Here is a 13,121-nt window from a genome sequence, read left to right on the forward strand (position 1 = left end):
AGTGCACAGTATGCAGTGCATACCATGCAGGCACAGTATGCAGTGCATACCATGCAGGCACACTATGCAGTGCATACCATGCAGGAACACTATGCAGTGCACAGTATGCAGTGCACACTATGCAGTGCATACCATGCAGTGCACACTATGCAGTGCACACTATGCAGTGCATACTATGCGGTGCATACTATGCAGGCACACTATGCAGTGCATACCATGCAGGCACACTATGCAGTGCATACCATGCAGGCACACTATGCAGTGCATACCATGCAGGCACACTATGCAGTGCACAGTATGCAGTGCATACCATGCAGGCACACTATGCAGTGCATACCATGCAGGCACACTATGCAGTGCACACTATGCAGGCACATATAGTCAGATTAAATTATGAGTAAAACAAATACAAAATAAATGAAATTATGCTATTCTGCACATAGCCCAGGTCAGTTTTCGGATGTACTGCCTTGTGCCCTGTTAGAGTGGACAATTCAGCCTATGAGAATGAAGGGAACACTTGGTCACGATTGGATGTTTTTTCTGTCTCTCAAACCTGGTACCCGTCACCTGTCTGTGTGTGTTGCGTGTGTGTGTCGCGCATTTTGTGTTTGGACAGATTTTGAGCAATGCTATGCAGCCATCTTCTCCTTTTGTGCCGAGGTGATTTTAGGTTCAGAGAATCCCAAAGAATGATTTTTATACATACAAAGACACAAATAGGTTTGGACTATATTTGTAAATGTGTAACATTTGAATGATAAATCAACACTTTTGTAAAACAATCCACATGGACGCATTTGTCTGTTGGTGTAGTCTGATTTGTTCATGTTTCTGGTGCAGTTCTGACGGGTCCGGTTCTGTTCCGCTGTTTGATTCGAGATCAGAACTGCAGCTGGAAACCTTTAACTTCAACATCTGATACTCATAATCCAGGCTGAATATATGACGCTGCTCTTATCAGGATAATAGATAAAGAACTGATTATTAATGGAGTCCGCACAGGAGCTCCCATTCCAGGTCTGACTGTAGCTGAAATAATGTGTGTACTGCATGAGCAAAATGGCATTTTAATAAAATGAATGTTGAAAATGCTGATGAAAATTTAAAATGGTTAAATTAAACATTTATACTTTTTTACAAATTGTTGTCTATTATTTTGGATATTTCCTAAAATGTGAGAAAATTTGGGGCGGCTGTGGCTCAGTTGGTAGAGCTGCACCGGCTGCTAATCGCAGGGTTGGCGGTTCGGTTCCCGGCCCACACGACTCCACATGCCGAAGTGTCCTTGGGCAAGACACTGAACCCCAAGTTGTTCCCAATGTCAGGCTAGCACCTTACATAGCAGCTCTGCCATCATTGGTGTGTGTGTGAATGGGTCACAGTGTAAAGCGCTTTGAATACCGCTAAGGTTAAAAATGTGCTATGTAAGTGCAGACCATTTACCATTTTTTCTGGTCACAGAAAATAATAATTTTATTGAATATTGATGGAGTGACACAATGTGTGTGTGTGTCATAAATATTAATGGAAGGCTGTTTTGATAAAAAAAAAAAAATAAAAAAAAAATTAAGGGCTAATTACCCCCCTGGATGCTTATACAGTGTGGGTATGGGGCAATAGTTAAAAGGCAAACAATTGAGCCCATTTTGAACATTCCACTTCAGCAAAACAAAGTGTTTAGCCCCTGCAAAAAAAAAAAAGAAAAAAAAAGAGGACTTTATTGTTCACCCAAAATACTGAAAAGAATCTTCATTTAATCATCTTGAACAAAAATGACATATTTTGTCACACAATTATTAAAAAAAAAGTCACTCAAACATCAAACTTTAAACATTGCACATGATTACCTCATGGGTCAGCCATTGTTGTGTCATGCAAACAGGTGTTAAGGAAAGTACTGTGATAGTGTTTGTGATAAGTTTGATCAGTTGAAGTAACATTTCTAAATCCAAGTATTAATGCAGGCGTGCAGTAACTCCCTTTAAAGAATCTCTGAATGAGAGCATTTGCATGCACAATCTTAAACCGACAATACTGAATAAGCTGACGTGTGTTCATGCAAACGCCATACCTTCCTTCTTCGGGTTAAGGTCATAAACGGTTTAAGCAAAAACCGTTCGATATGCATAGATTTCCACGTTGCACATAAACACCTTTACCAGTGTTCTTACCGGCTTATCCAATGTGTGCGTGACCGTTTACCTTTTAACTTCAAAAGCAGAGAATAACCCGATGATTTCAACTCTCATGTAAACGTTTATGAGTTAACAGCGTAACTTATTAGCGTGCATGTAAACGAGCGCATTTGCAGTTAATGCATGAAATCTGAACTGTTGTAATACAAATACATCAAGCATTACTCACTGTTGGGCTTTTAATTCTTCCAATCATTGCTGTAAAACCATCATAAACGGCTCCTAAAATTACATTTCAAACCTCACTACATTTTAACATTCATGTAAAAAGCTGTTGAGAGTATCTTGATAATACTAGCTAGAACGAATATACGGTCCATTACTGAAATATGAAGAACGTGATTTCTCAAAAGTCTAATCGTTTATTACAAATGGACTCAATTTAAAGCGAATTATTATATGCAGTTCAAGTTTTGCCTTTTTAAATATTCTTCCCTTTCAGGCAGACTGCAAACATAATTGTGTTTAAATGTGCATTTATCAGTTATGTTGCAGTAAAATGAACCAGATTTTCTACTTTGTTTTTTAAGGTAAAATACTGTGCAAAAGTCATATGCACTTGGGGGAAATGTTGCATAGTGAGGATGTCTTCTTTTCATTTATCACTTAAATATAAAAAAAAAAGTTAAATCAATATTCGGTGTGACCACCTTCGCCTTAAAAACAGCCCCAATTCTCCTTGGTACACCAGGACACAGTTTTTCTTGGTTGTTGGCTGATAGGATGTTCCAAGCTTCTTGGAGAATTCCCCACAGTTCTTCTGTCTATTTCGGCTGTCTCAACTGCTTCTGTCTCTTCATGTAATCTCAGACTGACTATGTTCAGTGGGGGCACTGTGTGGGCAATGCCATCTGTTGCAGGGCTCCCTGTTCTTCAATTTGCAAATGTAAGTTTGGGAGTCTAACATTTATATTTCCTATTGACACACTAAAGCTGACGATATAAATAACCATCTTAAGACAAATGCTTTTGTGAACATATTAAGTGCCTAAAGCTGCGTTCACACTGCCAGCTAATTTGTCGCTGCATGTTGCCAGTGGCGAGTGTTTAGGTCGCTAGTGGTGTTTATGGAGTCTACACAGCGCGGTTTCTTTACAAATATTATTATTAAAATATTAGGATCACGAGAGCTCGACATCTTCTCTTGTATGGCTGTCACTCCCGAAAGTTGCTCTTCATTTGCATAAAGTTGTACATTTCTCAACTTTGTCGCGTCGCTGGACACGCCCACATCCGGTCGCCAATGGTCACCGTCGCTCGGGTTGCCGGATGTAGCCAGCACTCACTGAAAACAAACGAGACGTGGTCGTTTTGTCGCTGGCAGTGTGAACGCAGCTTAAGAATTCTGCACAGTACCCCACCACACACACACACACACACACAAGCTGACAAGTGTTTGTGTCAAATATGAATTCTTTTAAAATATTTATTAATGATTTAATTCATAAAGGGGGTGTTCATTATACATTTCTGTTCTCCAGTGCATGATATAACCACAGCTGAAAAAGTGTTTCATCCACACGAGCAACTCATTGCTACCGTGTAAAAACAGTATTTGCTATTTCTTTGTTGTACGACCGTCTCCGAGCATTTGATGGTCTTGAACAATGTGCTCCCTAAAGAACTTATAACAATGTGTTATAACATGTCAAACGACACAATAATGTCAGTCTTCCAAGAGACGAGCATCAGATTATTCAGATGCTCGAGAATCAAGCGCTTAAAGGAATAGTTCAACACAAACGGGAATTCTGTCTTCATTACTCACGCTCATGGCATTTCAAACCTGGATGATTTTGTTTCTTAAGTAGTCCTTTTGTGTTACATAGGAAAGGGAGACATATGGATTGAAACCTCATGCGAGGAAGTAAAGACAGAATTATCTTTTTGGGGGGAACGATCCCGCGAACATCTGCTCCTATCACAGAACGAGTGCAAAGCGTCTGCAGGAATACTACAATGGCAACACTGAAAGAGTGGGCAGAGGTTGTGGCAGGATCACTGCCCACTTTTCATCTTTACAGGAAAAACGAAGCAGGAAAACGGGAGCTGAAGCGGTGTAAGACTCAAAGTTCAGCCTGAAGTCATTCATCAACGAAATAAAGATCTGGAGCTTAAAAGAGTGAAAGTCACAAAAACATATCCGGTCATATTTCACCCCAGCATCAAAACAAAAAACACCGTGCCTAAAGAAGCGACATTATTATTATTATTTAATATGTATTTTCACAAGGGCAAAATGACTCCCATTGCTTAAACCATTTAATACATGAATTCAATTCCATTTTTAAATTTGATACATTTTCATATGGTTCAATCTTCATCCAAATGAATGAAACTTAAAATGCAGATTTTAAATGACTTTAATTCAATGTGGCAGAAATTTGTTATGAAATTGATATGCGTAAATCTTTAATTTTTAAATGAATCATTAAATCGATAAACGTCTCCTGTATTTTATTTTAGCACTAGTTTGTGTCCGTTTTCATTAAAGCACGAGCGCTTCTCGTTTTCAGGGTTACGGCTACTGGCACGACACTCAACATCGGTTTAACGATTTCATTATTTAATGATTTATTTAAAAGACTTAATTTTGAATAATTTGGCACTCCATACTAATTGCTAAAAATGTAATAGATATTTAAATAAATGGTCAATTATGATCATTTATCAATAAATGGCAAAATACACTCGCTGTCATTGAGTGATGTGCCCAGGGCTGGACTGGTAATCTGGCATACCGGGCATTTTCCCGGTGGGCCGACGCACTTTGGGGACGATCAGGGGCGGACTGGCCATAGGGAGAACAGAGCGGGCTGGTGGGTCGACCGCAAAATGTGACGAATGAGCCGCTGCGTTATGCAGAACGGACAACAAAACGGTGCCGCGATATGCAGAAAAGGACAGTGAACATCCCCCCACGCTCAAGTTTTGGGCCAGTTGCGATGCAAAATCCCGGGCCGATTTATCTTCCTAGTCCAGCCCTGGATGTGCCGATAACTATTAAAGACACGAAGCGAATGCTGAAACTAAAAATCAACTCAAAAGATCATGCTAGAAAATGGATGCAAACTAGTGCCAAGATGAGAAATATTTTATTTAATGATTAATGTCATCATTTTACTATTTTTTATTTATTATTATTATTATTTATTTATTTATTTAAATAATGAATTAACTTTTTACATTTTTAGTAATTTAACCCTCCAAAACAACATGCATATGGCCATTTTATTTTATTCCTCCCATTATTTTGTGATCTTCTTTTGCTTTTTATTACTGTAACAGTATTTTCTTTACAAATATGCAGAACAACAAATACTGCCATGATTTAAATTTAAAATAGAGGTCTAAAATATGCTTATATGCCTTTAAGCAAACTATATTTATTTATGCATTTATTTACTTTGATTTGGGGGTGAAATATGACCTGGACATCTCATGGCAGGCTTCATGAGAGTCAATGAAATGAAGAAACAGTTTGATTAAAATAATTTAACGAATCAAAACACAAAGAATAAATTCTGTTTGATGGGTCACTGATCGATATGGTCTCATCTAACAGTGAAGAATTCTTAGAGTTGTTGGCATCTGTCAGTCTATGTCGATGTTTGAAACTGTATGATTTCAAAAAAGCAAAATAAAAGTCCCAAATTGTTCTTGCTGAAAAAAGAGAGAAAGAAAATGCAAAATAGGAGAAAATGAAATCACACCTGAGATAAAAAGACAAACATCACTGTAGAATAACTGGAAGCATACAGGAATCTGCACGGTTTGGCGATCACGTCAGCTTGCAGGTCCTTCGACAAAGAAGGTCGATCTTTTTATTAAATATTACAGATTCCACATAAAACTCCTCAACTCTAATAAAATCTGTACAGTTTCTTTTTTTAAAAGTCTTTGTGGCTTGTATGGGTCCAAAAAGGACTCGTTCTCCGTTGTGTTTGTGAGACGCTCACAGTCCGTTAGCGCGTGAAGACTGTCGTGCACACGAACAGCTCTTGATCCACTAGCAGCACTTTTTCTTTCTTTTGCTATTCTTGTTGAGTTTAATCACATCGTTTTGTTGTTGTTGCTGTTGTTTGGCCACAGACTCTTTCTTTGCTCGGAGCACCAGCGCTGTGATGCAGTTAAACATCTATAGAGACACACAGAAGCACATTACTGCACCGTCAACCTCCACGACACATTCATGCACCATTACAAAGATCCACTTTATATTTGTGCTCATTTTGCTGGATATATAAAATAAGACGACGTCATATGTACTGACTTTGTGCTCTTTATTTAGCCAAGCTTTCTTTTTTTTCCTCTCCCATATTTGGAACGCCCAATTCCCAATGTGCTCCAAGTCCTCGTGGTAGGGGTGACAGGGTCTTGATCCGGTGGTCCTCCATCCACACCTTGATTGACCTGACTGTGTGGCATGGAGCGTTGTCCTGCTGGAGAAACCAATCCTCAGAGTTGGGGAACATCGTCACAGCAGAAGGAAGCAAGTTTTCTTCCAGGGATAACCTTGTACGTGGCTTGATTCATGCATACCCCCCAGATCATCACCAATCCTCAATTTCACAGTGGGTGTGAGACACTGTGGCTTTAAGGTCTCTCCATGTCTCCGTCTAACCAATAGATGACCAGGTAGAGTATCGGTGATGATCTGGGGGTGCTTCAGCAAGGCTGGCGTTGGGCAAATTCGTCTTTGTGAAGGACGCATGAATCAAGCCATGTACAAGGTTATCCTGGAAGAAAACTTGCTTCCTTCTGCTCTGACGATGTTCCCCAACTCTGAGGATTGGTTTCTCCAGCAGGACAACGCTCCATGCCACACAGTCAGGGCAATCAAGGTGTGGATGGAGGACCACCGGATCAAGACCCTGTCATGGCCAGCCCAATCTCCGGACCTGAACCCCATTGAAAACCTCTGGAATGTGATCAAGAGGAAGACGGATGCCACAAGCCATCAAACAAATCCGAGATGCTTGAATATTTGCGCCAGTTTGAGAAACTGATTTTTTCCAGAGCCGTATGTATGTTTATATATAAATGAAATTATACAGGACACTTCTAACTAGATACATTACAAAAAATTATAAGAAAAATTAGCAACAGGGCCCAAACTATAATAAATCAACACAAACAAACTAAAGTAAACTTTTAAGTAAAAGACCAATCTTGGGATTTTAAAACTCAATTTTGAGAGTTTCAATAAAGTAAATAAATAAATCATTCTATGTTTGTTTATGTCTTCCTGCAGTCTTTTCACAGCACAATCTGACCAATGATAGACTCACCTCCTCCACATTGATGTTTTCTTTTGCGCTCGTTTCAAACAGACTGATGCCCATCTGCTCGGCAAACTTCTGGGCATCGTTCGTCTCCACGACCTTTGAGTTCGGATCATCGTTTTTATTGCCCACTTAAAACAGAAAAACTTCTGTTAATTCATTTATTTATTAAAGTGGTCATGTCTGGGAAAACTGAATTTGACTTGCTATTGTAAACGAAGACTTTGTCCAATACAGATATACTCAAAAATTCATGTATTGAAACTAAACTGAAGAAATGACTCGTTCAGAATTCATCACGGTTATGACATCACAATGAGCTCATTTACATATGACCGCCCACGTTTATATATCAAAGTTCGGTATTCAGCAAATTTGGCCTTCTCTGATGAACAAGCAAACCACATTTCTTCTGCAAAGAGTTGCGATAAATGACCTCATAAGAGGTCATTTAAAAATAAAGTCTTAAATGTACAGTGGCAAAAACTGCCTGTTTAATTCTATGTTTCAGAGAGATGCCATGACTTTTTTTTCTGTCATTAAAAGTTGACAAATAAAAAACAATTTGCATTTAACTCACCTAATATTCGACACACGTCGTCACAGTTCTGGTTGATTTCGTGCAGCCATCGTTTGACGTTGACGAAGGATTCAGCACTGGTGACGTCATACACTACTATCACCCCGTGGGTTCCTCTGTAATATCTGAGAATGGAAAGAAAGAACGTTTCAGAATCAACAAGGGGCGTAACCAAGAGCCAATGCCATGCTCGTGAACCTCTTGTCCATAAAAGACAATGCAACAGTCCTCAGACTTTAAACCACAGGCAGTCTTGTTTGGCAGTCTCCAAACACACAAAGAACTCATTGAAAGGCCCGTTTCAAACCTCTCTGTCATTGGCCGCACCAGTCACAGTTCTGCTTTAATAACAGAGACACAACCTCACATAAACATTCATGGCCGTGTGTGCACAAACACACAAACACACTGACGCTAATGAAGCAGCACACATTTCCTCGTTAGCAACATAATGCCCATCTAGCCTCGGGCCATCGCACACGTAACCACGTCGCCACATTGTCTAAAATAGAGGTCAACCGATAGTGGATTTTACAGCTACCGATAAATAAGGTGATGCAGGGCTGGACTGGTAATCTGGCATACCGGGCATTTTCCCGGTGGGTCTACGCACTTTGGTGCCGACCAGGGGCGGACCGGCCATCAGGAGAACTGAGCGAGCCACTGGGTCGGCAGTGAAACGGGCCGAATGTGCCGCAATAAGCAAAAAGAGCTGCCACATTATGCAGAACGGACCACAAAAAGCCACCGCGATATGTAGAAAAGGCTCAACTTGGGCCAGCTGCTATGCAAAATCCCAAGGCCGATTTCTCTTCCCAGTACAGCCCTGAGGTGGTGGAAAAAGCAGATAACTGATTAATCGGGCAGTAGTTTTTTTAGTCTTTCCTTGCAATGAAGACCATTGAGGCTACAAAAGTCCAAATTGAAAAGGCAGATTATTGTGCAACCTAAATCCTAATTTAAATTTGGTGCACAACGTGGGACTTTTAACTAGAAACAAGTTTGAAATACACTGGGGACTCTTATTTTGAAATGGCAGAGACTTGGCAAAGTATTTATAGGTTTATTGATGAGGAATATACATTTAAAAATAGGAATAATAACAATAACAAAAAACTATCAGCAACTTCTGCCATAGAGTTTGGCAGATAACAGATAGCTAAAAAAGAAAGCAACGATCGGTACCCATCTAAGGAGTGATTCATTGGTAAAACCGGTCAACCTCTAGTCCAAAAACTCAAACATTGATGACGCATGTATAGACGACAGGGTTTTGTATACAGGATGTGGTCTGATTTAGAGGAACAAGTCTGGCAGAAATTAGCGAATGGCTAACATCACTAACAGCAGCTTTATGATATTATGATTATTTATTGTTAATAAAACAAGCCTTGTACATTTTTAAAGCATAAGTCCTGTGCAAAAAAGTGATCTGATAACAAACTAAGGTAAGTTGCAAAAAATCAGCTAAAAAATAAATAATGCATATCGGTGCATCCCTGTTCATTTTATTGTCATTTGCACAGATCACATGTTAGAAACGGAGCATTGAAATGTGTGAGGTCGGCTCAACAACACATTTACATGTATGCATTTGGTAGACTCTTTTATCCAAAGTGACTTACAGTGCACTTACTACAGGGACAATCCCCCCCGGAGCAACCTGGAGTTAAGTGCCTTGCTCAAGGACACAATGGTGGTGACTGTGGGGATTGAACCAGCAACCTTCTGATTACCAGTTATGTGCCTTAGTGCAGTACAACAACTCAACTATAGTCTTAAATCGCAAAAGGGAATAAACAGTCAATTTTGACTGCTCACAGGCATTCCCGGAGTATCTGACATGCAGAATTATTGAACTTACGTAGACGTGATGGTTCTGAATCGCTCTTGTCCTGCTGTGTCCCAGATCTGCAGTTTCACCTTCTCTCCGTTAATTTCCACTGTCCGGATCTTAAAGTCCACTCCTATAGTGGTGATGTAACTACCTACGACACAAAACATTTATTGTCCAGCAATGCAACACTACTTCTACCAGGAAACATACTGAATATATTATTTGATGCATCACTACACGTTCTCCCATTTCACATTATACGTGCACAACGAAGGACATTGTCTACAAGTCTAGAAGGTTCTATTCTACACTTTTATTCCCTTAATTAGTTCGACAAACATTCTTCTGGAGAATAGTTTAAGATCATCACACTGCATGGCTTACATATAGATCACATGCTCCATTAGACAGAATATAATGATGATGATGATGAAGTGCTAAAAATTGTCAAGCTATCTCTACGAGCAACCCCTTAAGCATGCCCAGACACCTCTCACTGAACGATACGTTGATGCATTTTACCTGAAAAAGTGTTATCTGCAAAGCGCAGGAGTAGACTGCTCTTCCCAACACCTGCAATGATAAAAACAGACCATAGAATGACGCATTATGCCACATACGATGAAACCGATTTGACCTAATGAGATAAACACCGACTCCAGCGATGTGTAAATGTGCTCTCACGCAGATCTTTAAGATTTACAGGTGAAAGATAAAACCTAAAACATCCGTTCTTTTCTTTAAAAATAATTATAAAATAGTTGCATTGAGGCATTTACAATGGAAGTCAATGGGGCCGATTTTCAGAGGGTTTAAAGGCAGAAACGTGAAGCTTAAAATTGTACAAATGCACTTACATGAATTCTTCTGTTTAAACTCATGCATTACTTGAGCTGTGAAGTTACTTTAAGTCATTTTTACATGCGTTTTAGGGTTTACGTTGTATGTCGTTGTCATGGCAATGATGTAAAAGTCACTATAGATGCACACAGAAAATGTAGAGAGTGATTTTATCACACTGAAATCATTTTAACATGTATATTGTTCACGTCTTGTGGCTGTACTTTTGAAACAGTGAGTATTTTAATGTTTACAGATTGGCCCCCATTGACTTCCATTGTAAGTGACTCACTGTAACCCACATTAATGCTGTTTTTTTAAAGGAGGAACGAGTCGAAATACATTTTTTTGGTATCCCACATATATTGCTGATTAAGATGAACTTGGAACATTTATGTAAGGCTGATATAATATAATTGTAATACACACATGACCAATTCAACACTTTAAAGAAATCTGTGATGCATTCATTCATTTATAGCTCATTCAAACTGCTTGATAAAGCTTGTTGGAGTTCATAGTCATCTGCTTCACATGTGAAGGTGCAAAGACTCAAACCACAAGAGCCACAAGCTTTGATGGATGGTTAAAAACTAAACTGAAAAACAGGACACACACACACACACACACACACACACACACACACACACACACACACACACACACACACACACACACACACACACACTTTTACTTTGCTATGTGCAAATACTCAAGAAAGCTACAGATCAACTCTCAGATGAGTGAAGCTTTACCTGTTCTGACATTAAAACAGGCAATAAAATTAAGCAAAGTAGTCTTTTATTATTTAAAATGTCTAAAACGTCATTACACAACATATCAAAGCAAGTGTCATCAGCAAGGAAATGCCGTTGTAACATTTCTCAGAACTAGCGTCACTTTTATGAGCCATTTTTTTTTGCTTGATAACATTTAAATCACCTGATTTCTCTGTAATTTTAATGAATGTATGAAGTCAGTTCCCCTCAAGTTCACACAGGTGTCCTAGCAAAGTCACCACAGGTGCAGTTCAGCACATTAGATCAACATGTTTCATCTGACAACCACAATAAATCACTTATTTTATATATAAAAACAAATTTTATATATATGGCAACTGCTTTCATGTTTTGCCCCTCACGCAATGATATTCAAACATTTTAGTGTGATTCACGTGTCCAAATACTTTGTGGGACCATTGACTCGACTTTCACAATGAATAGTTTTAAAGTCTTTCCGTTCAATCTCAGCAATGCATTTTTGTTCAGATATTAAACGAATGGAGCTCTGTGCATGATGCAGGGCTCAAAAACCGACGACCAGACACACCGGGTCTCCGGCCTGACAGATCAGAACAGCCCAGCCCAACACAAACAGCCCGTTAACCCGCAACACAATGACGGAAACACTGTTATCTTTGCCAATTCAGCCCTGCGCTCGTTTAAAAAGCCTCTTGGATCATTCCGATTTAATATGAGACACTCAAACCCCCATTAACCGGATCATGCAGCCTCGCCCGGGCCCGCATCCGCGGATTCGCTTACCGCTGTCACCGATGATCAGCAGTTTGAAGAGGTGATCGTAGTCCCGGGCCATGCCGCTGGTCGGTGGCTCAAAGCCCGCGGCTTCACTGCAACTTCAGGCCTCTCTCCAGGCGAACGCTTGGCCGGAAACCCGTCGGATAGAAGCGCAGGATTCCTACCGGATAGATCCCAATCACAGCCGATTTTCGGTTGGGGTTCGGCGGTATCAGCAGACGCTCAGAGCCGGAAACGGCGCTGCTTCTTGTGTGTGCTGCACCCAGCGCTGCTGCCGCTGCTACTAGCCAATCAGAGCGCTGCTGCCGCTGCTACTAGCCAATCAGAGCGATCTGTAGTGTTACAATGTAACAGCCGTCAACAAGCCCGCGATACAAAATATCACAGGACCAAAAGATACATTTATTATGTGTGGATGCGTGAAGTGACGCTCAGCTTTCATTTATATTACAATTTATTATACATGCACTTTAATTTAATTTATAATAACTTTTTTTTGATTATTATTATTATCAAAAGCTATTTTACTACTCTTTTACAATGTAAGTAACTTTAATTAAAAATTTAATAATTTTTTTTTTTTTTTTTGTGGGGCTTTAAAGTTATATTCCAGGTTCAAATGAAAGTTGAGCTCAATCGACAGCATTTGTGCCATAATGTTGATTACAACAAAAATAAATTTAAACTCGTTCTTCCTTTCTTTAAAAAGCAAAAATCGGTTCCAGCGAGACACTTACAATGGAAGTCAATGGGGCAAACTTTTGGAGGGTTGAAAGGCAGAAATGTGAAGCTTATCATTTTATAAATATACTTACAATTCATTGTTTCTGTTAAAACTCATGT

General features: G+C 39.6%; 1 protein-coding gene across 1 annotated transcript; it reads right to left on the reverse strand.

Annotated features, from left to right (window-relative positions):
* Positions 1-3,604: 3,604 nt before the first annotated feature.
* On the reverse strand, positions 3,605-12,544 carry LOC127630509 (ras-related protein Rab-35-like). Its single transcript, XM_052108085.1, has 6 exons — positions 12,285-12,544; positions 10,423-10,473; positions 9,928-10,051; positions 8,064-8,188; positions 7,490-7,614; positions 3,605-6,336 (listed from the first exon to the last, which is right to left on the reverse strand). The coding sequence occupies exons 1-6, from the start codon at positions 12,334-12,336 to the stop codon at positions 6,208-6,210; spliced, it is 606 nt and encodes a 201-aa protein (XP_051964045.1). The 5' UTR covers positions 12,337-12,544; the 3' UTR covers positions 3,605-6,207.
* Between the last annotated feature and the right edge of the window lie 577 nt (positions 12,545-13,121).

Source organism: Xyrauchen texanus, chromosome 37 (assembly GCF_025860055.1).
Source record: "Xyrauchen texanus isolate HMW12.3.18 chromosome 37, RBS_HiC_50CHRs, whole genome shotgun sequence".
Taxonomy (NCBI): domain Eukaryota; kingdom Metazoa; phylum Chordata; class Actinopteri; order Cypriniformes; family Catostomidae; genus Xyrauchen; species Xyrauchen texanus.